This window comes from Dermacentor andersoni, chromosome 6, assembly GCF_023375885.2.
Source record: "Dermacentor andersoni chromosome 6, qqDerAnde1_hic_scaffold, whole genome shotgun sequence".
In the NCBI taxonomy this organism is placed as follows: Eukaryota; Metazoa; Arthropoda; class Arachnida; order Ixodida; family Ixodidae; genus Dermacentor; species Dermacentor andersoni.
Window position 1 is genome coordinate 39,734,585 of NC_092819.1, and position 26,871 is coordinate 39,761,455.

At 44.8% G+C, this 26,871-nt stretch overlaps 1 protein-coding gene across 2 annotated transcripts in view; it reads right to left on the reverse strand.

Annotated features, from left to right (window-relative positions):
* Window positions 1–832: 832 nt before the first annotated feature.
* Window positions 833–26,871, reverse strand: part of LOC126522089 (follicle-stimulating hormone receptor-like) — a 90,810-nt gene continuing 64,771 nt past the window's right edge. Inside the window, exons 6-21 of one of the 2 annotated variants that reach the window (XM_055066182.2) lie at window positions 26,697–26,768; window positions 20,252–20,323; window positions 19,787–19,858; window positions 19,093–19,164; window positions 18,434–18,505; window positions 17,536–17,607; window positions 17,372–17,443; window positions 15,409–15,477; window positions 14,126–14,197; window positions 12,615–12,686; window positions 12,029–12,227; window positions 10,708–11,119; window positions 8,633–8,860; window positions 7,582–7,823; window positions 5,053–5,223; window positions 833–1,766 (exon numbers count right to left, since the gene is read on the reverse strand). In XM_055066182.2, the coding sequence (XP_054922157.1) occupies window positions 5,089–5,223; window positions 7,582–7,823; window positions 8,633–8,860; window positions 10,708–11,119; window positions 12,029–12,227; window positions 12,615–12,686; window positions 14,126–14,197; window positions 15,409–15,477; window positions 17,372–17,443; window positions 17,536–17,607; window positions 18,434–18,505; window positions 19,093–19,164; window positions 19,787–19,858; window positions 20,252–20,323; window positions 26,697–26,768 (1,933 nt within the window). In that variant the 3' untranslated portion in view covers window positions 833–1,766; window positions 5,053–5,088. Of the gene's footprint in view, window positions 1,767–5,052; window positions 5,224–7,495; window positions 7,824–8,632; window positions 8,861–10,707; window positions 11,120–12,028; window positions 12,228–12,614; window positions 12,687–14,125; window positions 14,198–15,408; window positions 15,478–17,371; window positions 17,444–17,535; window positions 17,608–18,433; window positions 18,506–19,092; window positions 19,165–19,786; window positions 19,859–20,251; window positions 20,324–26,696; window positions 26,769–26,871 lie in introns of those variants that run through there. The other variant, XM_055066183.2, reaches the window with a different exon arrangement.

Sequence of the window (26,871 nt, forward strand, 5' to 3'; positions counted from 1 at the left end):
ATCTCCCCTCAAGATAAAGGCAACGGAGTTAAATGCAGTTTGCGGGTCCCCGCGTGACCGATATATTAGGGCTGTGCAGCCCTGCGCTACGCCTATTGCTGCTACTGACCGACACTTTGCGAAAAGCTGGCCATCATATTTTTTATTTTTATTTTTTACCTTGAAGGTTGCGCTTAGCGTTCAACACCACAACTTCATTGCGCGACGCATTGCTTCTTATCATGCTCGCGTAGTAACGATGAAATATTGCCTGTGGTCACCAACGGTGTCGTTCGACGGGAAAAAAATTAACTTGTCATAAAACGTTGGACCGCGAGAGCATGATTGGTTGCGTTAGCAACGCGAGTCGCTTCAATCACGACATGCCAAGTCTGCAATGCAATGCCTTCTATTGAACAGTGCGGGTGAGAGATTTGTCTTTTGAATATCTTCGCGAGACAAGCACCTAAACTGGCAGGTATAATAAGTGTATGTGCCCTGTACGATACCTCGTTCATTGAACAATGGTTCACCGAGAGCACCTCCAATGTGCGTTGAAGGTAATCATCGGCGTATGAATTCCAGTGTGATGTCGCCGCAGCTCAACGAGCCTGCTGCAGCTCCCAAGTCCAGTTCTGTGCGGTTAGTAAACCTTCACTTTCGTTGGCATGTATATGTATACTTACGTTGGCATGTATGTGTAACTGCATGTGTACTTACAAGATTTGCGACCTCCTGTAATACAAATTGTAGGGTAGCGCAGCAATCGTTCGTACTCGCCGCAGTATAGGTTGGCACACACCTCTGATGGGCAGAAGTAAAGTTTGAAAAGAGAGAACCAGACTTCTCCGTATTTAATAAATACTGAACATGTAACATTTATTGTGCGCATTCCTTGTACAATGTCCCCGGTTCGCAGATATTGCCGTTCGGCTGTGTACAGTGATAACGAATGGAATATGTATATTTGAAGCACGGTGACACAAAAACAGCTTGCACGAAATTGTAGATGTTTCACGGCAATATAAATGAATCTGGCTTACGTAAAAGTACACATTGAGAACGATTGTATGCTTATATAAAAATAACAACGAGTATCAGGAGCACCGTTGAATTTGTGTTCCTCTCTCATGATTTGAGCAGAGTGATAGTTTCACTATAATGAGAGTCTAAAGTAAAGCGGGTCCATAGGACGTGACCGAAAGAGGGTCGTTTGCGGAGGACAAAGTGACAACTACTGAAGGTGTAACATTGAGGAGACAAGCAGCAACTCGGTAGTGATCGGGAATGGTGTGTATTGCGGGGAGTTCTAAGTAGTTAAGATAACAGGCGATGTGGCGTTCCTTTTGTCTTCATAAATTTCAATTTAGGTTTCACATAAGGTCGCACGCCCATGTTGTCCGATAACTCATATGTACGTGTCTGCTTACTCATGAAAACTATTCGATTTTTCATGTTGGTTTTGTATCATAACATGTCCAATACATACCCTTTCGATCTTCGGCAAGGATAGATGAAGTGATACGCGTCTAGGGAGTGCTTGTCACCCCGTGCACTTATTTAACTGAAAGCACATAGTCACCGACCGCACATCGAGCGCCACTTCAAAAATTCCAGTGGCGATAGAGCCAAGCTGAGTCTGAGGGCCAATCTGAGGGAGCTGGTGTCGAGGTGAGGTCGTCTTCACCGGAGGCAGTGATCGTTATTTCGCACTGAGGGGTCATCGTTCAAACGGTCATGTTGCTCGGCGTAGAAGCAAGCGCTCGAAGGGCGTAGAATGTACAGTGCTGAAATAAAGCAAAACAAAATAGTTTATATTAGAACAACGCTGGGTAGTTTTGACCAAACATTCCTTTTCAGCTTTTTTTTTCATCTTCGTAATAAGTTGTGCAATGAAATTAACGTGCTTTTTTAACGTGGAAGGAAGTAAGATAAGCCATGTCGTGCAAGAGTTGCAGTCCTGGTGAAAGTATCCGCACACAAAGATTACAGAATGTACTTCACAATTGTAATCTGGGTACCTGCTGTACAAGGGTACCGTTTCACTTAACAAAATTGTGTTGTTTGTTACTTTGTCAGCGAAAGTACAACATACACATAAGGCACGTAAAGACAGCGCGGTGTCACCATACAATGAACCATATTCCAATCATTTTCGTCGTTGAGATCCCACAAATTACGTCACTCTCGCCGCGTGATGATAATAGAAAGAAAAACAATTTTATGCCATACGAGCACATGACAAAATCAAAATTCTCACTAAGCCGAGTGAGCAGCAAGGAAAAAAAATTGGAGGACGCTTAAGCTTCGCCTTCAAGAGTGGAACGCCATAGCGTTATCGCACCTCGTTCAACCGCCCGCCTAAACACGAGGGTTCGAGTGACGCACGCTGGAAGTTGGAAGGGGAGAGAGCGAGAAAACTTATTAAACGCAAGGGTATTGGGGCATCCTCGCACCGGTCCCCGCACAGCCCCAATGCGCTCAAACGAGACGAAGGGGAGAAGCGGGCGAGTGGGGCGCCGCCTGTCGGGGCAGCGCCGTACATTGCGAGGAGGGGGTCTTCTGTGTTTGCCGCACGATGGCTCTGCATGTGCGCCAAGCGCAGAAGAAATGTAGCGGAAACGTACTTCGCTACTCGTTTAACTGCGACTTCTGTAATTTATATGCTCATAATTACCGATATATACCGCAGTATAACTTTCTACGGCAGGTTTCTAAGGCAGCACCGCATTCACTAGAGACGTTTTTGTCCCGCTTTGAACCATCGAGCTCATGGCTGTGTGGTAGCGTCTCCGTCACACACTCCGGGGACTCTGGTTCGATTCCCACCCAGCCCACCTTGCAAGTTGTTTTTATTTATGAGTTGCCCTCCTCGATTTTTCGCTCACGGCCAACGCTGCCGACACCGGCTTTTCTGCGACACGAGCCCCTTAACGCTGTCGCGTTAAAGCAAGCTTGAAATTAAGTCTATTGAACGCAATGGTCATCAATGTGGTATGTATACGATGCGTGCAGAAACAGGGTTAGGTATCTTAATAAGAAACGTAGTAACGACCTCCTGTGGTATGTATTGCAATTGAGTAACATCAGCAGGATTGCATGGAAAAGCAGACGCCATATTCAGGACAAATTTCAGAGTGGTAATTGCTTGTAACATAATTTCATCAATTAACTTTGGTATTATTAACTTTAGAGCGCATATCCGAATTTAGAAATTGAAGCCTAGAAACAAGAAAACATTTTTCATTCAGGTGAAATTCTGCGTTCAGCACTTGTTTCTAGAAATAGCTGTTAAAATTCTATGAGAAAATGAATTCATCAGAATTCAATTTTTTTGTATTGCTACTAGAACTCCATTATAAACAGTTATTTTACAGCTAGTTTCTTTGAAAAAGACAATAATCGCCAGATTTTTCACAAGTCACAGTGCGCCTTGACGAGCTGACTACTCGAACTGCATTTCTATGGAACGCACGTGTGGTGAGTATACACTAGCGTGCGTAAACAGCCACAACAACAACACCATGGCATCACACAAGAAACTCCATTCTCAGATACAACTGAAACGCCAAATGGACCGCTTACGCTAACAAGTCCTTGTTAGAGCTTAAGGCTCATTGCAGTTTCTCATGTAACAACTTTTTTACATATATCAGTTCTTCTTACAGTGAGTTTCTCGCAGTCTCACGCACAGGACCTCATTCGGCGTAATGGAGAAGGGCCGAGAGACGTCGATCGCCAAACAGCTGATGAACGCACGTACAGGCCTGGTGAATACGGCAAGGATCGAGTCATGACTCAGACTCTTTGCTTCTTTGCGCTCAATTTACAGAAAGCGCCGTGCGCTTAATTTATGAGCGTGAATGAACAGGTGAATGAAAAGCCATCACCAGACAGTGACTTAAGGAGCATCCCACATTTGCATATAGGAGTATTACTGGTATACGCGTTTTGCTGTGAACCAAACTATCTCCAACATGAGTAGAGACTACCGTACTGAAGTTATCCATGGCAGCATAAATAGAGATTGCTCATGCCTGTGACAAGTCGTGCGCTGACTTTGCGCGTCACATATGTATGCACGTATTCGCGGCTTCATCTCAAATTCTAAGTGCGTAATGCGTGTTTCTAAGCGATTACCAAAGGCTTCGATTATTTATCTTTTGCGACTATGTTGCTCTTTCCTCTAGCGTTTTTGTTTGTTGTTCTGTATGGTTCTGAGATAAAGAACTTTTCAGTAGGCCAGGCTTCCCATGGTGTTGGAGTTATGAAACACCGGTGCTGCTGAAATCAGAGGTTCCTACCAAAAAATTACTAGAGATAAACGTGGTGCTGCAGTTGTTCAGTCATCATGGAAATTATTGGTAATGCATAGATTCTGCTGCGACTTGGCGTGACTTCGTTGAAAAATCCAATTGCAGCGCATTATATTATTCTTCATGGTTCAGATGCGGTGCATCCTAATCGCCCAGCATTTATTTGGAATAGTGAATAGTTTCATGTTGACAGCCACTTAATTATCTCATGTAATTTCAACTGCAGAAATAACTTCCCAGACTTCTGAGTAGGCACGTCGCTATAGTTCTGTGTGGCTTTGTGGGAGTGACAATTACCGTGGGTGTCTGCTTTAGGTATATTAAGCAGCTATCTTTAAGGAGAATAGTGAGTTAAGTGAGCTAGCACTAATTCCTCTCTGAAGAGTATAACGCGAAAATCTACACCATACGAAACAAAAGATAGAGTGCGACCGAAGCGCTCAAGCGTGAATGCTTTTCATCATTACAAAGTTGTCGGCACAATACGCGACACAAATTCGAGTAAGGCTTAAGGTATTGCCATACAATGAATTTCAGGCGATATACAAGGTTAAAAGAAGAACCCAGAAGGCTGTTTGAAGCCTTAGGAATGATGCCTAGACAAATTCATGTACTAGCCATCGTTCCTGTGTTAACGAGGCGCTGGCTGGCGTCGCCTGTAGAGCATAGCGCCACATTGCGCTCTGGTGTTTTTAATAGGCGAAACCATATCATTAAAATGAACATCGTTGAAATGCTGTCAGCAAACGTTACTCACTGGTCTGCTCTGCGCGCGTGCGTCGGCGCCACTTTCCTACACAAAGTCCTCGCGCCGTTGGAAGGCCTTGCCGTGCTGCGAATTCGGTTCGCACAATGCGATGTGCCGCGCATGGTTGAGCACGCAGGGCGGCCTCAGCGGTGACGACGGCCTCACGGGTCCGATCGTGAGCTGCGAAAAGGTACAAGAGAAGAACGTGCGATCCAGGCTTCAGACACGGACGGGGAGACTCTGTGACTATACTACAAACAACGCCCATGTCAGGTCCCGAGGTCATGCAAATTGGGAAAATCAAACTTTACACGTTTCTCTATTATCGCGTTTTACTTCTACAATGAAAGCCAGTAACGTCACAGAGAATTCAGCATTGTCAGTAGTGCTCTGCCGTTTGCAATAACATCGGAATTAGAAGACGTAAGGGCGCTTGAACGTAAAGCTATTCCATTATGATTGTATTCCAATCTCCCGACCTCCACTTTACGTACTGCCCGCCACATTGTTTAAACGCCAAGTTTAACGATCTCCTTGTTTACATGAGGTCATTTTTCCTTGGTTTTAAAGAAAGTAGCATTGCCTACAGTGACAAGTTTTCCCTATCTATCACTGGCTGTCGAGAGGCGAGGTGCGCGAAGAGGTGGAGAGGTTTTCGGCGTGGCCGAGCCAGTGGAGCGAGAGTACGTGACCGGGTGAAGGGACGTTGCTTCGGCGTCTCCGAGTGGTGCGTGGGCTGCTGACGCCACGCTGACGTCACACAGGAGAGGCGGGGGGGGAGGGGGAGGGAATAGCATGGTTCCGGCGCCTCCGATGGGTCCGTTTCCCGTTTCTGCTCGACGACGACGTACGGCGTGCAATAAGGCGCTAAAGACCGCCGCCTAAAACAAGTCCTCAGCGAAGAAGAATTGACAGAGCGACGCTGTCTGCGTGCCAAAATGGCTCGACGACGTTATTCTGACAAGACGGGTCCAGAACGGCAGCAACGGTTTCACTAGATCTCAGCGATGTGAAGCGGAACGTAAGCATTCATAATTTACTGCTGCGCTAACAATTACATCGAGAAGCACTTTGTTAATGTCTCTTTCGGTGCATCATCTGCGATCGGCTGTAGTTCCAGTCACACAGCAAGTATCAATAACGTCGGAAGAAATAAACTGACGTTGATTGCTCCCCTGAAACATTTGCCTTTTGCTCGTAAAATACATTATACAACAATTTAATGCACGTACCATAAAGAAATCATTAAAGCCTTAGGCAGAATTCGTAAAGTACGGCAACTTCATTTTGGACAGAGACACTTAATAATTGAACAATTCAATCGAAATTTAATTCACATCTCGGCTATCGAGGTGTACTTTTGATCGAGGAGTATTGTATTGGCGGAACCAATCGGGAAAGCGGGAAAGATTAGAACGAAGTGAGCAAAGACCATGTGACGTAACTTGGTGGTGGGTGGGCATAGCTTAAGTGCGCGCTGTTTCACTCAGAGTATCCTCTAACTGTCATTTTAAGTTCCGTTTCAAAATTCATTTTCATCATGAGCAAAAAAAAAAAAGAAAATCAGTTGTAGCCACCACCGGTGCAATCGGCGGAAATCTATTCCTTTCGGAACCGAGCATTCTCCGGCTTTCCAAAAAAAAAAAAAAAGGAAGAAAGAAAATATCGTATTAAGCATAATAATAAATGTTTGGTGCGTACACCTCACTTCGACGTGGTGAGTTTTGGAGGTGTTGTGACGCTGCGTTACACTCAGGTGAAGTGGGCGCCACGCGAAAAATTTCGACCGATAGCGGAGGGCTTATGGCGACAAAGGCGCAGAATGAAAAATATATATGCTTTTTTTGTTCGCCCTAATCATGCATAGTAAGACTGACAGACAGGCTGTGTGACAGACAGGCGAAGTGGGTGTGGCCCGCGAATGTTTGACTAATCGCGTAAGGCTAATGGCGGTAATGGAATAGAAATCGATTGGAATAGCTTTCTTTTATAGCGCCCTTAGACTGTTCTTGCTTGGATGCGTAATAAAGATGTGGTTGCTTTTGGGTCTCTCAGGGATTAGTGTTTTGCATTGAGAGTCACGAAATCGTCCAGGGGTGCTATACAGAATGCCCTTAGTTTCTCGATCGCCTGAGTTTGCTCGACGGCAGTTAGTGAACAAATTTTAGCGCGGAACGCCTGAGAGTAGCAGAAGATAAAATGTCGAGATAAATCCCCTTATGCCCTGGCTGTCCAGTACGCCCGTGACAGGGCTAGGAGTCTTGACCTCCCGGTCCCAACATGGGACTAGCCAGGCAGGTGGCAACACCTTGTACAGGACCTGAATAAAGGGCGAAACTGCTTGCCTACTGTCGAACACCCGAGGTTTCGCTCGTCTCCCCGGCGCATTCGCGTGCATATGCAGCCTGAATCAGCTAGCTGCTCGCTCAAAAGCGGGTCCGCTGCCACCAACCTGCTCGAGGACCCAGGATTTCGCAGAACGTCGGTCTCTACTGTGGCGAAAGCGGTGAAACGGGGAAAGCGTAGTGGGAAGCTCACGTCAGAGCTTGTGGAAGGGAAGTGGCGCTTGAAGCTCCGGTCGTAGGGCAGCGAGGACCAGGACTGCGCCGAGTGGCGCTCGGCCGACGCCTGGCGGCACTCGCGCAGCTTGGCCAGGAAGCAGTGCAGCTGCTGCTTGAACAGCCGCGTCGTGAGCGTGTACAGCACGGGGTTCAGCGCAGTGTTCACCGGCAGCAGGAACACGGCCACCCAGGCGTACAGCGTCTCGTCGATGGGAATCCCTGCGTCACGGTACACAGGCGCGACGGTGTCAATACGGCTGAATCGGTGTCGTCATTGGAACCGGTCGTCATTTGAATAAAGGCAAAAAAAAAGGAAGATTATTGGAAGCCCCCGCTCTCTCACCCTCAATCCGGAATACTACAATGTCATTGCAATGATTTCTAGATTCGAATGAGGGGCAAAGAAGGAGACAAAGCTTGATGGAACTTCGGCCGAGAAATTCGTAGTAAAACTCAGTCCGTCGGACACGCCGGTGCATCGTTTCGGGCAATAGCTTGTTTTACAGAGCTCGCATCAACGTTCCTAATGAAGAACGCCTTCGCGTTCGATCACAGAGCGTATTCGTCGTTGTCGCCGTAAATGAAATGCGAACCAGCTGCAAAGCACTTTTAGTGAATCAGGACAGCGCGTTTAGCTTTCCGCCTGTTTATTTTCCGTTGCTTCTTTTTTTTTTTTTTGACTGCCTATTTTCGGGCATCAACTTCCAGCCCATATTGTGTTCTTGAAAGGCCAAAATTCAGGGCAGGTCGACTTAGAAATACGAACGCTTGCTACACTAAGTGACGAGCGAGTAGGCTCCTGTATAATTAGAGCATGTATAATTGAGTGGCTTGTTTTGAACCTGGGTACTTGTAAGTGTCGAAGATAAATGTTGGTGGTAGTCATCTGGTCCTGAACATAGGGTCAGGACTACGCGCGTAGTAAAGGACACAATAAAAGCAAGATTTCCGGCATAGTGCTGCACTGCGGAGGTGTTTCAGGTACACACAGCGTGCTGTTGTATTTCAGAGAAAGCGAGGACGCACACCTGCGATGGCGATGATCTTGATGATGACAATGGGCATCCAGCACATGAAGTCAGTGCCCACGATGAATGCGAAGCGTTTGGCGATAGCGCGGTCGTGTAGCTGCTGAGTAGAGCGCAGGCCAACTTTCGAGTGTTTGATGGTGACGAACATGCTCAGGTAGGCATAAGCGATGAAGCTGAACGCGATGGTGTTCACCGTGCAGAAGACAAACGCCGAGTATTCCCAACCTGTGTGAAAGACAAAGAATACATTGCTGACGTTTCTCTCTTTGTGGGCATATCACGTGATCGACTTACTAAGGAGAAAGCGACACAAGGCCGTATCCTTTAGCAATGCATGCTTATGAAAAGGCGATCGGTCCCTCATTTACTTGTTGTGCTTGTTAGGAGACTCACTTATTGAGCGATGAAGTAGCGTATAACCTATGAATTAGGCTGCTATTAGAAAGTTAATTTTTCTTCTGCCCCATCATGTGCGTTGGAGCTCACTAAATGTGGTTTGTTTTGCATCTCATTCGCTCATATCAAATAAGACAAAGCAATATTCATCGTTTCTCGTGCAGTAAATTATTGTCCCGCTTTTATTATTATTAAGGTATTTTTATAGGCTGCATATACACTACTGTAGCGTTTCTCGGCGTGCTTTGATGATCTGCCTGTCCACCCAGAACACTGTGCGCTTAGGTGCGGCAGTGAATGTTTGTTACCTTTGAAAAACAATAAACATATTATTTTAAAAATTCTACCAAATCAATGCAAATTTAGACTCAAGAAGTCGCACGCATTTGAGAGTTTCTGGTTCTTAAATTAGTTTAAATAAATCGCCCAGGCTTAACCACAATTTATGCAACAGCTTACTCATTTCTCACTAATTTTGTTATTCGTTACTGTACTCATCAAATTCATCCCTGTGGCTCAATTTCATTACCATTCATTCCCTTGATACCACACTATCCTCTCTGAGCAGTTAAAGAATACCGTGAGACCTTCCCAGAAATAGTTACGATGGTATTGTTACCGTTGCCCAGGGTATCGTCACGTGAATATTCATTATCATTAGGGCTATGAAATTTTATATTGCACATGAAAGCAAGCTCATACTACACGTGCGATGATAAAAGTCGCAGTCTCTAACTTTGTATTAAGTCTTACCACCTGGTGAGCACAGAAATATCTGACCAGTGGTGGGTACAGGGCAACCTAAACACGGGGGGCGGGGGTTGGCGAGGTGCGGCTAATAAAATCTGCATAAAAAAAGGAAGGCTTGCTACATACTTAGCTTTGCCAGCACTAAATTGCTGGAATTCTCTACAGAGGGGGAGGGGGGGGGGGGGCATGGCTTCTGTCTGTATCCGCGAGTGTATGGCACGGGAATTTGGCAGCGGTAGCTACTAAAGTGAATTCCATGCAGTGTTTTGCTTATTCCATTGCAGCTGCTGTCATCATTTTCACTTCAGCGCCCCCCCCCCCCTCCTCCACAGAAAAAAAAATTACCTTTTTCGCACTGATGATTTAGTACCACCTCAAAAAAGGTCCCTAAAGCGAAAAAGAATTCTAGCCGTGCTAGTAAATTACCCTGGAAGACGCAAAAACGAAAAACGGGTGGCGAAGTCTCCTTGAAGTACCCGCACCAGCTAGTCGTTGCGTCATGAATTTTGACGCCGTTTGCTCGGACTTTGTTAAAACCTTTATCGGCAAGAATGAACCACATTGCTTTCTGAAATAACCAGTGGCTGAACTCGTGAGGTTTCAAGACGCTTTACTGAACCGCAACAGCCAAAATGCGAACAAGTACTTTGTTATCCGTGACGTCATGCTGACATGCCGATACCTGGCTGTCGGAACGACTTTCGAAAGCAAAACTTTCACCGTCATTTTTTTTTTCTTCTTCTAATAAACACCCTACGACCGCGAAATAAATGAAACTAGAGTTCTTCAAGAATACTTCGTCAGTCTAACCTAATTCCCTGTTTCTCTTCAGTGTTTCTTTAAGGGCGAAGAGTGTTAGCCGCGGGACAAGCAAGCAGCCTTTGTTCACCCCTAAAAGGCGTTGGAGTGTTTATAGCACCGTGTACCTTTTGTTCCTGGGTCGTGAATGTGAAGCGGGAGGCAGACGCCGTTACTGCCGTAGAAGTCTGCTCCGTAGTAGTGCGGCCACAGCATGGGCACGGCCGCCATGAGCATCGTGGTGAGCCAGACGCAGGCCATGCAGCAGGTGGCCGACCGCAGTGTGCGTTTCTTGATGGACAGCGGGTAGAGGATGGAGACGAACCGGTCCACCGTGATCACGGTCAGCGTGAAGACGGACGCCTCGCTGCTCACCGTCGAGAGCAGCCCGGACGCGCTGCAGCCCCACGAGTGGCGCCACCGGTAGTCGTGCCGGATGTACTCGCCGCGGAATTTCACGTCGTGCGTGGCTATGACGAGCAGGTACACTCCCATGAGGAGGTCGGCGAGCGCGAGGTTCTTGATGTAGAAGGAGTGCACCTGCGATTGCCAGAGAGCGAGGCGCCTCTTTTTTGGAGGCTCGCGTTCCATCTAAAATTCCTTAAACTTCGTGAAGTAGCGACACTCTCCTCCTCCGCCTTCACTCTTCCTCATCTCTCCTATCTTTCCTGCTCCCTCCTCGACCGTGGCGCCGCCTACACTGCTCGAGCGTAGCAACGGCGCCAACATGCGCTCCTCGCCACTGTGTAGAACATTCTCGAGCAAAAATTGCGCTGATGCACGGCGCGAGGGCCCACGTGATGCTATTAGGCCAATAGCGACGCGGCGTCGGCCAGAGCGCGCGCGGAGGAGCGGCATTCTTCAAAGCGGGCCGCTACTTCACGAACATTAAGGGGCCTTAGTGGATGGATGGATGGATGGATGGACGGACGGATGGATGTATGGATGGATGGATGGATAAATGGATGGATGGATGGATGGATGGATGGATGGATGGATGGATGGATGTTCTGAGCGTCCCCTTTGGAACGGGGTGGTGGGTTGCGCAACCAAGCTCTTGCTATTATACTGCCTAATGTCCTACCTAGGTTAAACAATAAAAAAAAGAAAAAACACTATGAAAAGGTCCACCTGCAGTTCCACGCCCTCTGTCGTCCAGAAATGGTACTGAAGCGAAGCTTTCTTTGAGAGCCCTACACGGGATTTCGTGACTGTGGCTGCTGTCTGCTGCTCACAACAGCAGCCCATATATATATATATATATATATATATATATATATATATATATATATATATATATATATATATATATATATATATATATAATGCGGTTGTGGTTACCTCGTTGTGAAGAAGGGTGTAAGATTGGGCTAGTTGGTGAAACATGCTTTAAATATCGAACAACAGTGCGAGGACACCAGAGATGACATGCACAGGAGAGAACAGTACCTCATTGTGTTCTCTGAACATGACCCTTCCGACGAGAACCATCAAGTTCCCGCCGCAAGCAATGATGGCCACAATCCAAACAGATATGCGCAGAACGACGTTGTCCAGCAGATGCGCTAGGCTGCTGATGCCATCCCCACGTGGCTCGCAGACTCGAACGTGCAGAGCCATCGAGCACATGCTGAACTCGCTGAAGTAACTGCATATAGAGAGACAACGCTAAGCTGCGTATATGCACCAACTCCAATAGATGACAGTAGAGTGACACGGCCAACAGCAATATTTATATGTGCACTTGCACAGAGAAGGCTTCTTTCTTGCTCACCAATAACAAAAATCAAGGAATAGAAAGTATAATTCCAATATTTACCTTTTAAAGGATGAAACTGCGCGGGAGTGATGTTTTGAAATAAGTTATTTCCCAAACGAATGTTCTTACTTGTAATTTAGAAGTATTTTTAATAAACCTAGTATATTAGCAACTCCTTCTTAGCAAGACACTTGCCCTGATTGTCTTTATTTGATTATAGCTGGAAAATGCCAAAATAAAGAAAAGTGAAATACCTCCAACAGTCTTAATGCTTACATGTGCGTCAGATTCTGCAGGTGCGTGAAGACTTGTGGTGAACAGCCGCGAAGTGTGTTCTTCTTTATGTTTCTGAAAGAAAACGGAAATATATATTACTTACTCCGTGTGTGGGTATTAATGAACATTTTGGAGTAGCTACTAAATCAGGAGAACAACAGCCGGCGGTGTCACACCACTGCTTACTCCGCTCTCCCTCTCTCTCATCGTAGGCTAAAGCGTGCTTCTTTGACTACAATGCCGTGACAAACAATGATTGAAATGTTTTAACAAAATATGGCGAATAAGCGTGCGTTATCTTTCCAACGAGAAGACGTGCTGTGGAATGAAGCCTGTGGTCGCATTTTGTAACATTTTTTTAAATTTTTCAGTCTTTTTTTTTTTCTTATTATCATTCGCTCGCTCCACAGATCCGTGCCCCTGCTATCACTCGAATCACACTCGCTGCAGCGAGGGATTAAAAAAATGGCACGTTATCCATCCTTTCGAGATGATTGGAGGCTTTGATGCCATTAACAGTATAACTTATGGTTCGTTGGTAATTGTTGATGACGTGTTGTAGGACCGAAAAGAAATGACTTTCAGCATCTTCGTGCGATCGCAAAGACGACGACGCATACCATCTACTCGGATGTTCTAAGCCCTGTACAAAAGACGGCTTTGAACAAGAACTTCGTTCACTTGGTTCATATCGGTCATCTTCATTTGCAACAGGGTTAGATGGAAATCAAAACTACTTCACCACAAAGCAACGACAGCCATTCAACGCTTCTTCGAAGACGCTGACATTTGTGACGAATACTCACTATACCGCAAAGTATGTATTTTGTCTGATTAGTGTATCTCAAAGAAACTTATGCATCCCAGACAACCGCGGTCTTCAACTAACACGTTTTGATACATGTTAGTCTGATTTGTTAAAGTGCTACATGCGCAAGAATTTATACGGAAACAAATATATCATATATAATTAACCGATTGAAAAAGGCGTAGATATCGCCAGCAAACGGCGACAACTCCTTTATTTATATTCATCTCAAGAAAAAGAAAAGAGAGGAAACGATCGATACAAACTACATCTGCGTAATGAGATTGAAAGCACCAAAAATAATTTTACGAATTATAAAATAATGAAAAGCAAACAAACGATGGAACGAAGGAACAAGAAGAAATAAGCAATCTGTGATGTGCAGATTGTCCTCTAGGCGGGGTGACAAGCGGCTGCCGCTGTTTCGCAAAACGTCCACGTGTTCAAGATCAATTTGATGGTGCCTTGCGCATGCACCATAATCACGATAATTTTTATCTGCAATAACAGAAAAAAAGGTACGCGATTGGTTAAACTCCATGAGGAGAAGCGTGCTACTCACACAAAGAGATTTGATGGAGGAGCCAGATCAACAGCCGGATTTTACTATCGACGTGCACATGCTCCCATGCCGGCATGTACTATAGAGCGTTACAGGTGTTTACATGCTCAAATGTCAAAATGTATGCCTTTCAATGCTTACAGTGATTGCAGCCGCTTCAGCGGTTGAAAGGTTTCGGCAGGAACGAAGTCCAGCAGGTTCCCTTCCAGATCTCTGCAATATCGCAAGAATATCTTGTTAACCAGAAAGCGTATACTATGCCCATGGTAACTACAAATATAAACTACCTAGCTAACTTATTGCAGACCAATACTGCTCTGTCAGGACTCAAATTCAACTCGTGTTGCTTGCAGTTATTAAGACAGCTCAACCAGAGTGCATCGTTTCATAAAATAAGGCTACCTAAAATATATACGCCTGTAGAGGAATTGAGCCGATTAGTGACAGCACCGAGAAGGAAAAAATATTGTGCCGTTGGAAGCTTCACAAGTGGAAAACGACCTTGTTTAAAACTTTTATGCAGTAGTGCCGGTAAATTGCTGGTAACTATCTCGATCGTTCGTTCTTTACTTGTTTCATGGGGAGGAAATTCACTTGTCGCATGCATGGCATTCCTTCAGAGCATTCATGAAAACATATAAGTAGGACCTGTAACATGTACGCTTGCTTTATTCCTTACCATTGCTGGGTGATCTTGCAGTGCTGACGGTCAGTATAAATAGCGAGTGTTGGTTATACAGCAATGGAGCAATTCAATATTTCGTAGAAGCAAGGAAATTTTGCACCGTATGCAAATCGGAAGGAGACACATGTCAAATAAAAACCAATTCGATGTCTTGACAGCACGAAATCATTTTGTTCTTCCCATGGCAGTAATCAATCATTTCGTGAGAACCTATTCCCAGTGTTACTGAAGCACTTAAATGCGCTTGTACAAGGGACATCGGTCACAGACTGGTCTACTTCACGTCGCCAATGGGAGAGGCGTCCAAAACAATTTCGCATATATATATATATATATATATATATATATATATATATATATATATATATATATATGCACATTCCCCATTGATGTGCATTTTTTATGTCCAAGACAAAATGTAAGATGAGGTGAGATGACGTGAGGTGAAGTGAGGTCGTTGTTGGCCGAAGGTCGACCGAGCCTCTAGAATGTTTGCCGGTAATTCGACCATCGGGGCGTCCCATGTTGAAACTAGTAGTTTAACTTAAAAGTAGTAGTCAAAAATGAAGTTGCATCTCACGCATGAGGGGGGCTATCGGGGACACGAAAACGGTTCAAGAATTATAGCACAATAAGTTTTACAAAAGCGAAAATGGGAAAATGTTTCCGGTGTCATCGCTGTCACCTGCCTACACCGACACGAGGAGAATGTGCGACAGGATTTACGTTCTCTGCTTACATGTTTAGCAGTTCATCCAACCCGAGGAACGGTGTTTCCAGGACGCGGATCTTGTTGTACGCCAGGTTTCTGAAAGGAGACGTAAAAATTACCATGATGCACCAAATTACAAATGGCTCACCTCGGCATTAAGGATGAGGGACATAGTTGTCGCGCTTACACATTATTGTCTAGCAGCCCACGGCTGCTAATTAATTGGCCCTACTCGCAGCCCTCGCAGGGTGCCCATGGCAGGGTTCAATATCACGGGATCCTTCACATGCCATTTCACCGTATTCCGGTGGAAGTGGAATACAAAAACACCTATGTAATTGAATTCACACTCACATTAACGCCCCAGGTGATACAAATACAAGTAGTCCTTGGCTACGGGAAAAAAATAAGCTACTCGTAACCAAGCTGTTTCTTCAAGGTGTTTAAACGTAATTATTTATACTTCTTCCCAGTCTTCCTATAATAATAATAATTATTATTAACCCATTTTGTTATTATTATTATTATTATTATTATTATTATTATTATTATTATTATTATTATTATTTCACTAGTACTACTCCCCACACTTTATTAAATTTTCTGACTGTACAAACTGTTTCTCGTGTCTATCTTTTTTTTACTTTTTTGCTTGCTACTTCATGCGGCTATCTATCTTTTCTCGGAAGTGGACATTCATCATAATACGGTCCACAACGCCAGAATAGAGCTTTCCAAATGAACCATAGCGCTGTTTATCAGAAGCGCCATAAGGGTAAGAGTGAAAGAACGACGCCGTATTTCTTAAGTGTACCGAGGCAAGAGTCGCCTAGTACTAAAAACAACAACAACAACAAAAAAACAGTAACGCTGCGACCATCGAGCCGTTGCGAACGCGGGGAAACCAGAAAGGTGCGGCCACGTTTGCTCAGAGGCTTCCTTGCTCGCATGTGTCCCGCAAGGCTCTGTGCCGTACTCAACAAAATAGCGCGGCCCGGCGCCAGAACGTGACCTGGGTCTCGTGGGAAGTCTCAATGCACACGAGTCTCGCTTAACGTCCCTTTCTGTCACGTTCAGTCGACACTTGAAGGGAGCAGCGGCCGCGTTGCCTGCGTGTCTTCGGCATTATGCTGCTGAGGTCGCGGGTTCAATTCCCTATCGCGGCGGCCACATTTCCATTGGGGCTGAATGCGGAAACTCCCTTGTGTTTGGATTTAGCTGCACCTTAAAGGACCCTAAGTGGGCGAAATTATTCGGCAGCCCTCCATTACGCCAATTCTAATATCTCCAGTTTTGCTTCTAGGCTTTAAATTCAATCAATCAATCATAAACGGAACGCGATATAGCTGGATAGAAAGCCACAGAATTATCTCTACATCGTTTTCATCCAAGGCAGACCCTAGGAGTTAATCACAAACTTTCTGTGACAGTAATGACAGCACACCACATGGCGCAATATTGCTTCCACCTAACAATATGAATGTGCGTGCCTCCTTTCTCTTGTGTAATCAGCAGCGATTGAAAAATGGGTTACAGAAGACATTTCCACGAGGAGGGAAATAGTCTTCGTCATGACAGCAACTGCTCTCCTTGCCGGCAGCTCTTGCGCAGAGGGAGACGAGCTTCCCTGGTGAAACCTCGTCTCCAGCCCTTGTTTGGTAACTGTTTGTCACTTCCCGCCTCCACTCGCTCGTGAAACTCGCTCTTGTTGGGATTCTCTTCCATTCGAGCACTGAAAACGGCCGTTTTCGTCGTTGGTCGGTGGTTGGTGGTCAGACTTGTAGAAACGAACGCGTTAGTTCGTTCATTGATAATCATCCTCGGTGGTTCCCGCTGATTTTTTTTAGTTATGCCGCCTTTGTTTCTATTTTTCTTTCACTTCTGTTTAATTATTTTGTCTCTTCGTTTCTTTTTTCCGGGTGGGGGAGGGGAGGGGGGCGAGTTCTAGGGACCTTCAGAATTAGTAGCAATCAAAGAAATGTTCACTCACAAGGTGAGGAGCATCGAGAGGCCACTGAAGTACGAGGATGAAAGCCGAGACAACTTGTTCTTTGTTAGCGACCTGAAAGCAAATATTCCTTTGTTAACAGTGGGAGCAGGCTTCGCAAAATTCAGCGGAATCTCCTTTTTTATTTTTTTCTCTCCATGACTTACAGTATTTCGAGGTTCTTCAACACTGCGAAAGTTCCCGGAGGCAAATGTTCGATAGAATTTTCGTCAAGCCACCTGAAAAAATAAAGAAATTGACTGATTCTTCGGTATTCAAAACATTCCAGGGTCTCGCTGGTAAATACTAGAAATTAAGGACTAAATGCGATGTGAACCATGCTGTATTAGCAATTGTTGGATTATTCCAGTCTGCTAGAACGATACCATGACCTTAGTAGAGGCTCAGAGACCATCGCGTTTTCTATCAATACTCCACTGCGGCCGCACTTTAATGGAGGCGGAGTGTAAACAAGATCGTCAACCGTTCTCCGAGTGCACGTTGAAGAATTCCAGGTCTTAAAAATAGAGTACAGATTCCTCCATTTACGTCATCCTTTATAACCGACCAACAGCTTCTGGATGCTAATCCTCAATAGTTAATCTTGAATAAGAACAGAGCGATTGCGAACGCATCAGAAGAGGCCTTAGTAGTTCTGACGTACACACACACACACACACACACACACACACACACACACATATATATATATATATATATATATATATATATATATATAGAGAGAGAGAGAGAGAGAGAGAGAGAGCCGCAAGCACACACACACGCACGCATATATAGAGCTGCACAAGAAAGGTACTCTCACCATCAACCATGACATTAATAAAGCAGCATAGACAGCAGAAAACATTGTAATGGTGGCTATGTCTTAACGGAGAACTGATTTTTCGAACTGGAAGGCGCGGACCAAGAAAGAAAAGTACAGGATACATTCCCTCAGTCCCCTCCTTTTATTTGACGGCCTATTTTAGTGAAAAAAAAAAACAGGTCGCAATGCATAACCAACTCTCCCAAATCACCACTTTGCTTTAGGAAGATGACACTCACAGGCTTGTGAGGCTTTCGAGGTGCCGGAAAAGCTTGGGGTGGATCCTTCTCAGGGCACAACTTCTGAGATCACTGTTGAGTTATTGAAAGAAAGTTAGATACTTCTATCATATTTTCTATTTATTTTACCAGAAAAAAAAAACACTTACTTCTTCCACGTAGAAAGCAAAGGTCTATAATGTTTTTCACAAAAAGCAGACGTAAAAGCTAACCGGTAATAGGTATATAAAATGCGATGCTGTAATCAGGGTTGCGTCCCGACACTATTACATAAACGTGAAAACATGAACCTCTAGCGACTATATAAAGGTGAATCTGAAACAGTTATTAATGCCTGTTAGGAGAACATAACGCGTAAAGCCAACGCTCCAGATGTACTGATGCCGGCTGAGGAATATATTGCCGTTCAAAATTTTCTTTTTTTTTTCTGGGAAGACATAATGCGTAGCGTAGCTAAAGCATTTTGTTTATTCCGCTCCGAAAAGCTGTTCAAGCTTCATTTTCATATATTTTGTGCTTTCTTTCAGAGTTCGAACTTATTACATTTGTACCTGTTTTTCCTCGAGGACACTTTGCCAAAATACTCGACAAAATATACAGTGATCTGGCAATACACTGAGTTCGCTGATATAAAAAAAAATTGAAAAAAAAGTACTCACAGAACGCTCAGGTTGTCAAGCCCACTAAATGCTTCTGTCGATATGTCTCGTATAGCGTTGTGTGATAATACACTGAAATAAATAAATAATAACACAGACTGCAACAACTCCTTTAAAGCCAAGCATAAATCTCTTTACTAACGCGCGGGAAACCACGTGCAACTGTATTGTTAAAATTGTATGCGCACAGTTCACAAATTCTTGCAGAGTTGACTAAATGATCGCGTCTGTCAACAATACGAAGCCCTAATTAAAAGGGCGAGAGGTGAATAGAAGGCTGCGGTCGCAAATTGAGGCTTGCCTGTTGCGTGTAAAATCGGCACCGAAACTCCGGTAAAGGTTGCCAAAATCGATGCGTTTAGTTTTGAGTACCCTGCAACGTTAACCTGCCAAGGATCAATAGGGCGAATGTAATTTACATAACTTGAACAAGTGGCTTTCTGCAACTGAACACTATATGTTCGGTGCTTCTTGGGGGCCCTGAAGATATCATCAATTTCTGTGCAACGTTAATTTAATTTCAGCTTTCGGCTTCCTTTGAGTATGTAGCTCAAACGCTGTTTACGCTGTTTTATGTTATAACTTACTGCTATTTTTATTTCTGCACACCTTACCGATATTAGTTCGTCCTACAGCTTTACCCCTAACTTGAAAGATATAGAAAAATAATTTTATGGGCCTCGAGTATACTTACAGATTTTCCAGCTCCTTGCTTCCTTCGAAAGTGTAGTCACGAAGCCAAACGATGTCGTTTCCCATGAGGTATCTGGTACAAGAAAACATTTATTTCGTCTCTCAGTAAGCAACATCTCAAGCCTGTTTTAATGCATAATAAAAGAGCCGAACTTTCAGTTTACAATTTTCACAAAACAAGTGAGATATATGCTTCCTTTTTCGTTGTTTTTATTAACATGCAATCAACAAACGGGCTATTCGGTAAACTATCGTGGTATTTGGGTGCTTGTGAGCAGGCTTCTTTGTCGTAGCGAATGACTGCATGACAGAGTTCTCCCGAACAACAAAACTTCCGCTTCCTCATGCGAGGCATGGTGCCTCGTCACCAAGAAGCATTACTTTAGTTTTTTGCTCGTTATCGACAGGAACAGCGCTTCGAAAAGAAGCGCGTGTTTGTTTTCTGAATGTCGGACTGTGTACTTACACTTCTTTCAAGCTTGGAAGATTCTCAAACACTTTTTCAGAGAGCTCTTCGACTTTCGATGAGGACAGGGACCTGAGATGAGTGCAGAGAATGCAGTTATGAGTAACTGCTGTTGCTCAATGTGGCGTCCATCTATCTGAGAACAGCGCTAAAAAAGACTATAACTTCAAACAATATGCTGCAAACTAAACTTATAAATATTATTTTCAAGCATTTTTGGTGCTTTTTCACAAGAAAATAATGTTTCATTACACTGAATATATCCAATGAAGGAACCATATAGCCTTAATTGCATGCAGTGGCTATGACGTCATTGCATGACGCCATACATTTCCCCTGCTTTCATGAAACACAGTCGTTTTCTTGAAAGATAGCACGACAATGTACGAGTATTTTATTTAATATTGTGACCTTATTGGTAGAAACGTAGTAATTTTTAATAATCAGTATATCACTGTTATTGGTCAGTAATGCCAACAATTTCTGACCTCAGTGACAGCTAACCCGGGAATCAGAATGTAGTGTCGCCGCCAGGTCTCGCGCTTTATAATATGATGACTCTTGAATCAAAGCTACGCTGTCGTTAAAACTTCTCTTGCAAGATTTTTAACGTTAAACGCGGCCCTCCAAATAATTATCTCCAGCAGTAGTCCTGTTGGTATAACGATCTTATTTTCGCGTGCTAGAGTTGGCACATTTCGCGAGACACATGCTGCCGTAAAATATAGTCCCTGTTAAGTACCCCGGACAGCATTATTTCTTTGCTCTGCTGCCCATTTTCGGTGCGCAGACGTGTTGACAGTGCACGCGCATATGGTCGCAGTCAGCAAAATTATTAAGGAGGTCGAGCATGCTAACAAGGATTTTCCGGGCATTGACATATTTCTGCGTGTGCTAGCACTAATGTAGTTTTTTTCTTTCGCTGCTTTATTTCCTGTGATCGTGTGCTACCCCCTCCAAATATGGACCGTGAATGAATGTCTCAGCACCCATAAAGCCGACAGAAAGCTGTTCCTACGCAAAAAATGCTATGTTGCCATCGGCGCATTTAAAGCAGCCATTTGCGCCAAGCATGTCTTCTATTTCCGCAAGCTATAGTATTCGCGTAAACAGAAACTTCTGCGGAATAATTTTTTTTGCACGTCACAGTGGGCCTTATGTCCACATCAAGATGCGTGGCGCAAAGGAAAAAAGAAAAAAAATGCATCGAAATGCCGTCAACGGCTAATTTAATTCCTCGCGGTCCCAAAGAGAATGTTGTGAGGCCGACATTGAGGAAGCCGGACTCCGGACGGAAGTCGCGAATGCGTCTGCTACGATGGCCAAATAAGGTCCGGGCTGACGCTGGGGCACAGAAACGCGAGAGGCCGGGAGCACTCTGAGTGCTCTCGTGTGAACGGACGAGATGTTGCAGTAATGGCATGTACCTCCGCGCATAGAAAGAAGGCGAGGTGAGCCTAAAAACAGTGCTACATATGCGGCACGTGGCGTTGCCCGGAAAGATTGTACGAGTGGGTGGTGCATGAGAGAAATGCGGTAAAAGCAAGGTTCGGTATCCAGGTCATTTCCGACCGCTTGGCAAGTCCTTCTCTGGCATATATATAAATATATATATAAACTTCAGGTAATTTGCTTTCTCTGGGCTTTTCGCGCGTAATCCGCACGAAAGACTCCAAGACTTGCACCAGAAATTCAAGCTTCAAGATAACGTTGTTTGGCAGGAAGCGGTGTAAACAAAAAATTATGGACGAAGGCGGTCATTGCCCGATCTTTACCATGCTAAGTTATCTCTGAAACTTGAGCACGAGCTCCATCCACTTTTGCCTGAACACTTTGGAGTTTCTTAGGTTGCTTTTTATGTTGATCATGCTTCAGCTTATAGTAGCGCGTAGGAGGTGCAGATTCTGTTTATTTTTTTTCTTCTATACGTTGCCATTATATTCAGATTTCGGTTAATGTCCTTCTTCGTGGTAAAAGAAGAACCGATTTGGCAACGCGGAGGAGGAGGGAGGGAAAGAGACAGACAGGGAGGTTAACCAGAATAACGTCCGGTTGGCTACCCTACACCGGGGGAATGGCATCATCATCATCATCAGCCTAGTTACGCCCACTGCAGGGCAAAGGCATCTCCCATATTTCTCCAACTACCCCGGTCATGTACTAATTGTGGCCATGTTGTCCCTGCAAACGTCTTAATGTCATCCGCCCACCTAACTTTCTGCCGCCCCCTGCTACGCTTCCCTTCCCTTGGAATCCAGTCCGTAACTCTTAGTGACCATCGGTTATCTTCTCTCCTCATCACATGTCCGGCCCATGCCCATTTCTTTTTCTTGATTTCAACTAAGATGTCGTTTACCCGCGTTTGTTGCCTCACCCAATCTGCTCTTTTCTTATCCCTTAACGTTACACCCATCATTCTTCTTTCCATAGCTCGTTGCGTCGTCCTCAATTTCAGCAGAACCCTTTTCGTAAGCCTCCAGGTTTCTGCCCCATATGTGAGTACTGGTAATACACAGCTGTTGTACACTTTCCTTTTGAGGGATAGTGGCAACCTGCTGTTCATGATTTGAGAATGCCTGCCAAACGCACCCCAACTCATTCTTATTCTTCTGGTTATTTCAGTCTCATGACCCGGATCCGTGGTCACTACCTGCCCTAAGTAGATGTATTCCCTTACCACTTCCAGTGCTTCGCTACCTATCGTAAACTGCTGTTCTCTTCCGAGACTGTTAAACAATACTTTAGTTTTCTGCAGATTAATTTTCAGACCCACCCTTCTGCTTTGCCTCTCCAGGTCAGTGAGCATGCATTGCAATTGGTCTCCTGAGTTACTAAGCAACGCAATATCATCAGCGAATCGCAAGTTGCTAAGGTATTCTCCATCAACTTTTATCCCCAATTCTTCCCACTCAAGGCCTCTGAATACCTCCTGTAAAAGTGCTGTGAATAGCATTGGAGATATCGTATCTCCCTGTCTGACGCCTTTCTTTATAGGGATTTTGTTGCTTTCTTTGTGGAGGACTACTGTGGCTGTGGAGCCGCTATAGATATCTTCCAGTATTTTTACATATGGCTCATCTACACCCTGATTCCGTAATGCCTCCATGACTGCTGAGGTTTCGACTGAATCAAACGCTTTCTCGTAATCAATGAAAGCTATATATAAGGGTTGGTTATATTCTGCACATTTCTCTATCACTTGATTGATAGTGTGAATATGGTCTATTGTTGAGTAGCCTTTACGGAATCCTGCCTGGTCCTTTGGTTGACAGAAGTCTAAGGTGCTCCTGATTCTATTTGCGATTACCTTAGTAAATACTTTGTAGGCAACGGACAGTAAGCTGATCGGTCTATAATTTTTCAAGTCTTTGGCGTCCCCTTTCTTATGGATTAGGATTATGTTAGCGTTCTTCCAAGATTCCGGTACGCTCGAGGTTATGAGGCATTGCGTATACAGGGTGGCCAGTTTCTCTAGAACAATCTGACCACCATCCTTCAACAAATCTGCTGTTACCTGATCCTCCCCAGCTGCCTTCCCCCTTTGCATAGCTCCTAAGGCTTTCTTTACTTCTTCTGGCGTTACCTGTGGGATTTCGAATTCCTCTAGGCTATTCTCTCTTCCACTATCGTCGTGGGTGCCACTGGTACTGTATAAATCTCTATAGAACTCCTCAGCCACTTGAACCATCTCATCCATATTAGTAACGATATTGCCGGCTTTGTCTCTTAACGCACACATCTGATTCTTGCCTATTCCTAGTTTCTTCTTCACTGTTTTTAGGCTTCCTCCGTTCCTGAGAGCCTGTTCAATTCTATCCATATTATAGTTCCTGATGTCCGCTGTCTTACGCTTGTTGATTAACTTAGAAAGTTCTGCCAGTTCTATTCTAGCTGTAGGATTAGAGGCTTTCATACATTGGCGTTTCTTGATCAGATCTTTCGTCTCCTGCGATAGCTTACTGGTTTCCTGTCTAACGGCGTTACCACCGACTTCTATTGCGCACTCCTTAATGATGCCCATGAGATTGTCGTTCATTGCTTCAACACTAAGGTCCTCTTCCTGAGTTAAAGCCGAATACCTGTTCTGTAGCTTGATCCGGAATTCCTCTAGTTTCCCTCTTACCGCTAACTCATTGATTGGCTTCTTGTGTACCAGTTTCTTTCGTTCCCTCCTCAAGTCTAGGCTAATTCGAGTTCTTACCATCCTGTGGTCACTGCAGCGTACCTTGCCGAGCACGTCTATATCTTGAATGATGCCAGGGTTCGCGCAGAGTATGAAGTCGATCTCATTTCTAGTCTCACCATTCGGGCTCCTCCACGTCCACTTTCGACTAACCCGCTTGCGGAAAAAGGTATTCATTATCCGCATATTATTCTGTTCTGCAAACTCTACTAATAATTCTCCTCTGCTATTCCTAGAGCCTATGCCATATTCCCCCACTGACTTGTCTCCAGCCTGCTTCTTGCCTACCCTGGCATTGAAGTCGCCCATCAGTATAGTGTATTTTGTTTTGACTTTACCCATCGCCGATTCTACGTCTTCATAAAAGCTTTCGACTTCCTGGTCATCATGACTGCATGTAGGGGCATAGACTTGTACCACCTTCAATTTGTACCTCTTATTAAGTTTCACAACAAGACCTGCCACCCTCTCGTTAATGCTATAGAATTCCTGTATGTTACCAGCTATTTCCTTATTAATCAGGAATCCGACTCCTAGTTCTCGTCTCTCCGCTAAGCCCCGGTAACACAGTACATGCCCGCTTTTTAGCATTGTATATGCTTCTTTTGTCCTCCTAACCTCACTGAGCCCTATTATATCCCATTTACTACCCTCTAATTCCTCCAATAACACTGCTAGACTCGCCTCACTAGATAGCGTTCTAACGTTAAACGTTGCCAGGTTCAGATTCCAATGGCGGCCTGTCCGGAGCCAGGTATTCTTAGCACCCTCTGCAGCGTCACAGATCTGACCGCCGCCGTGGTCAGTTGCTTCGCGGCTGCTGGTGACTGAGGGCCGGGGTTTGATTGTTGTATTCATATAGGAGGTTGTGGCCAAGTACTGCACCAGGGTGGCCAATCCTGCTCTGGTGAGAGAGTGCGTTACCGGTTCTGGTCACCGGGATCAGGCCGCACTCCAGGCCTGTTTGTGCAATTTTCTCAACACACGGTTCTTTTTTTTTGTATTTTCCGGTGGAGAATTGCGCGGCACCGGGATTTGAATCACGGTCCTCTTGCACTGGAGACGGATACTCTACCGTCCCCGCAGGAGTTAAATTAAAAATTAATTTATGGGGTTTTACGTGACAAAACCACTTTCTGATTATGCACGCCGTAGTGGAGGACTCCGAAAATTTCGACCACCTGGGGTTCTTTAACGTGCACCTAACTCTAAGTACACGGGTGTTTTCGCATTTCGCCCCCATCGAAATGCGGCCGCCGTGGTCGGGGTCCGATCCCGCGACCTCGTGCTCAGCAGTCTAACACCACAACCACTGAGCAACCACGGCGGGTCCCGCAGGAGTTGTACGCCTCATTTAATCTACAGTGGTGCCCTATTTGATCAGTCAAGGTGGACCAATCTGAGCTCGGTTATACCGCATAGATGGCACTCGGCTAGAGAACCTGGTATTTATGACCTGCGCATGTGTGGCCACACAAATTTGAGGATATATAATTTTTTTTAGGAGGGCTTCCGTACAGTGATAAAATGAAGGAAAAGACATTAGAAAGAAAGAAAAAAAAAGGGGGAAAAAAGGAAAATAACATGTGATTTGAACTCGTGACCCTTAAATGTTGCCCGGGAAGGTAGCTCAGTCGGTTGGTTCGTCAAGCCACCGGTTACTTTCATGCGCCATAGCTCCTGCTCCGAGCCTCATACTTATGTGGAAAGGGACTGATGTTGTCCGCGACAGTCGATTTTTGCTGGTTGGAAGGCATAATTTCTTGAAAAAAATGGCCGCCCGAGGAGAAGAGCGAACTCGAGCGGCTTTAGAGACTAGGAAAACTGCCTTAAAATATTTAGACTTGACAGCGTTCAAATACCGTGGGCTAAAGCGCGCCTGCATTGACTGCTGTGCGGGCGGGGAATGGCAAAGGGGAACAAAGATAACAGGGAGAGAGAGAGGAGGGAAGAAAACAAGGAAATTGCGGTGAATTCGCTGACGTGTGTGGTCCAACAGAAATTGCATTAAAAGTCACAGATGGCAACGCGGATATTTTGAAATAATTAAATAAGCTTCGCTGTTTCGCAAGGCTACGTCTTGACTGTCGTCGTTGATAACGTTTATCTTCATATTTCTGTAGAGACTGATTAAGGAGTCGAAATTCGAGCCTTGTATAACAGTGTTCAACCGATCTGTCGACTACGAAGCTGCAGTTCAATACCATCGCGATTCAGAGGTATATAGGTATGTCAAACTGCGTGAATTTGCGCAACACTTACAGTGTCTCAAGGTACGGCATTGCGGGGAAGTCGTTCGTATGCAGCGTTGTGAAGACGTTTCCGGATAAATCCCTGCAAGAGATTAAAAGAACATTATGCAGATTCAGCGGAAATGTAATTTACGTGAAGCAAAGTTTTCGTGATGCAGTTAAGTGCTATAAAACTAAATGCGATG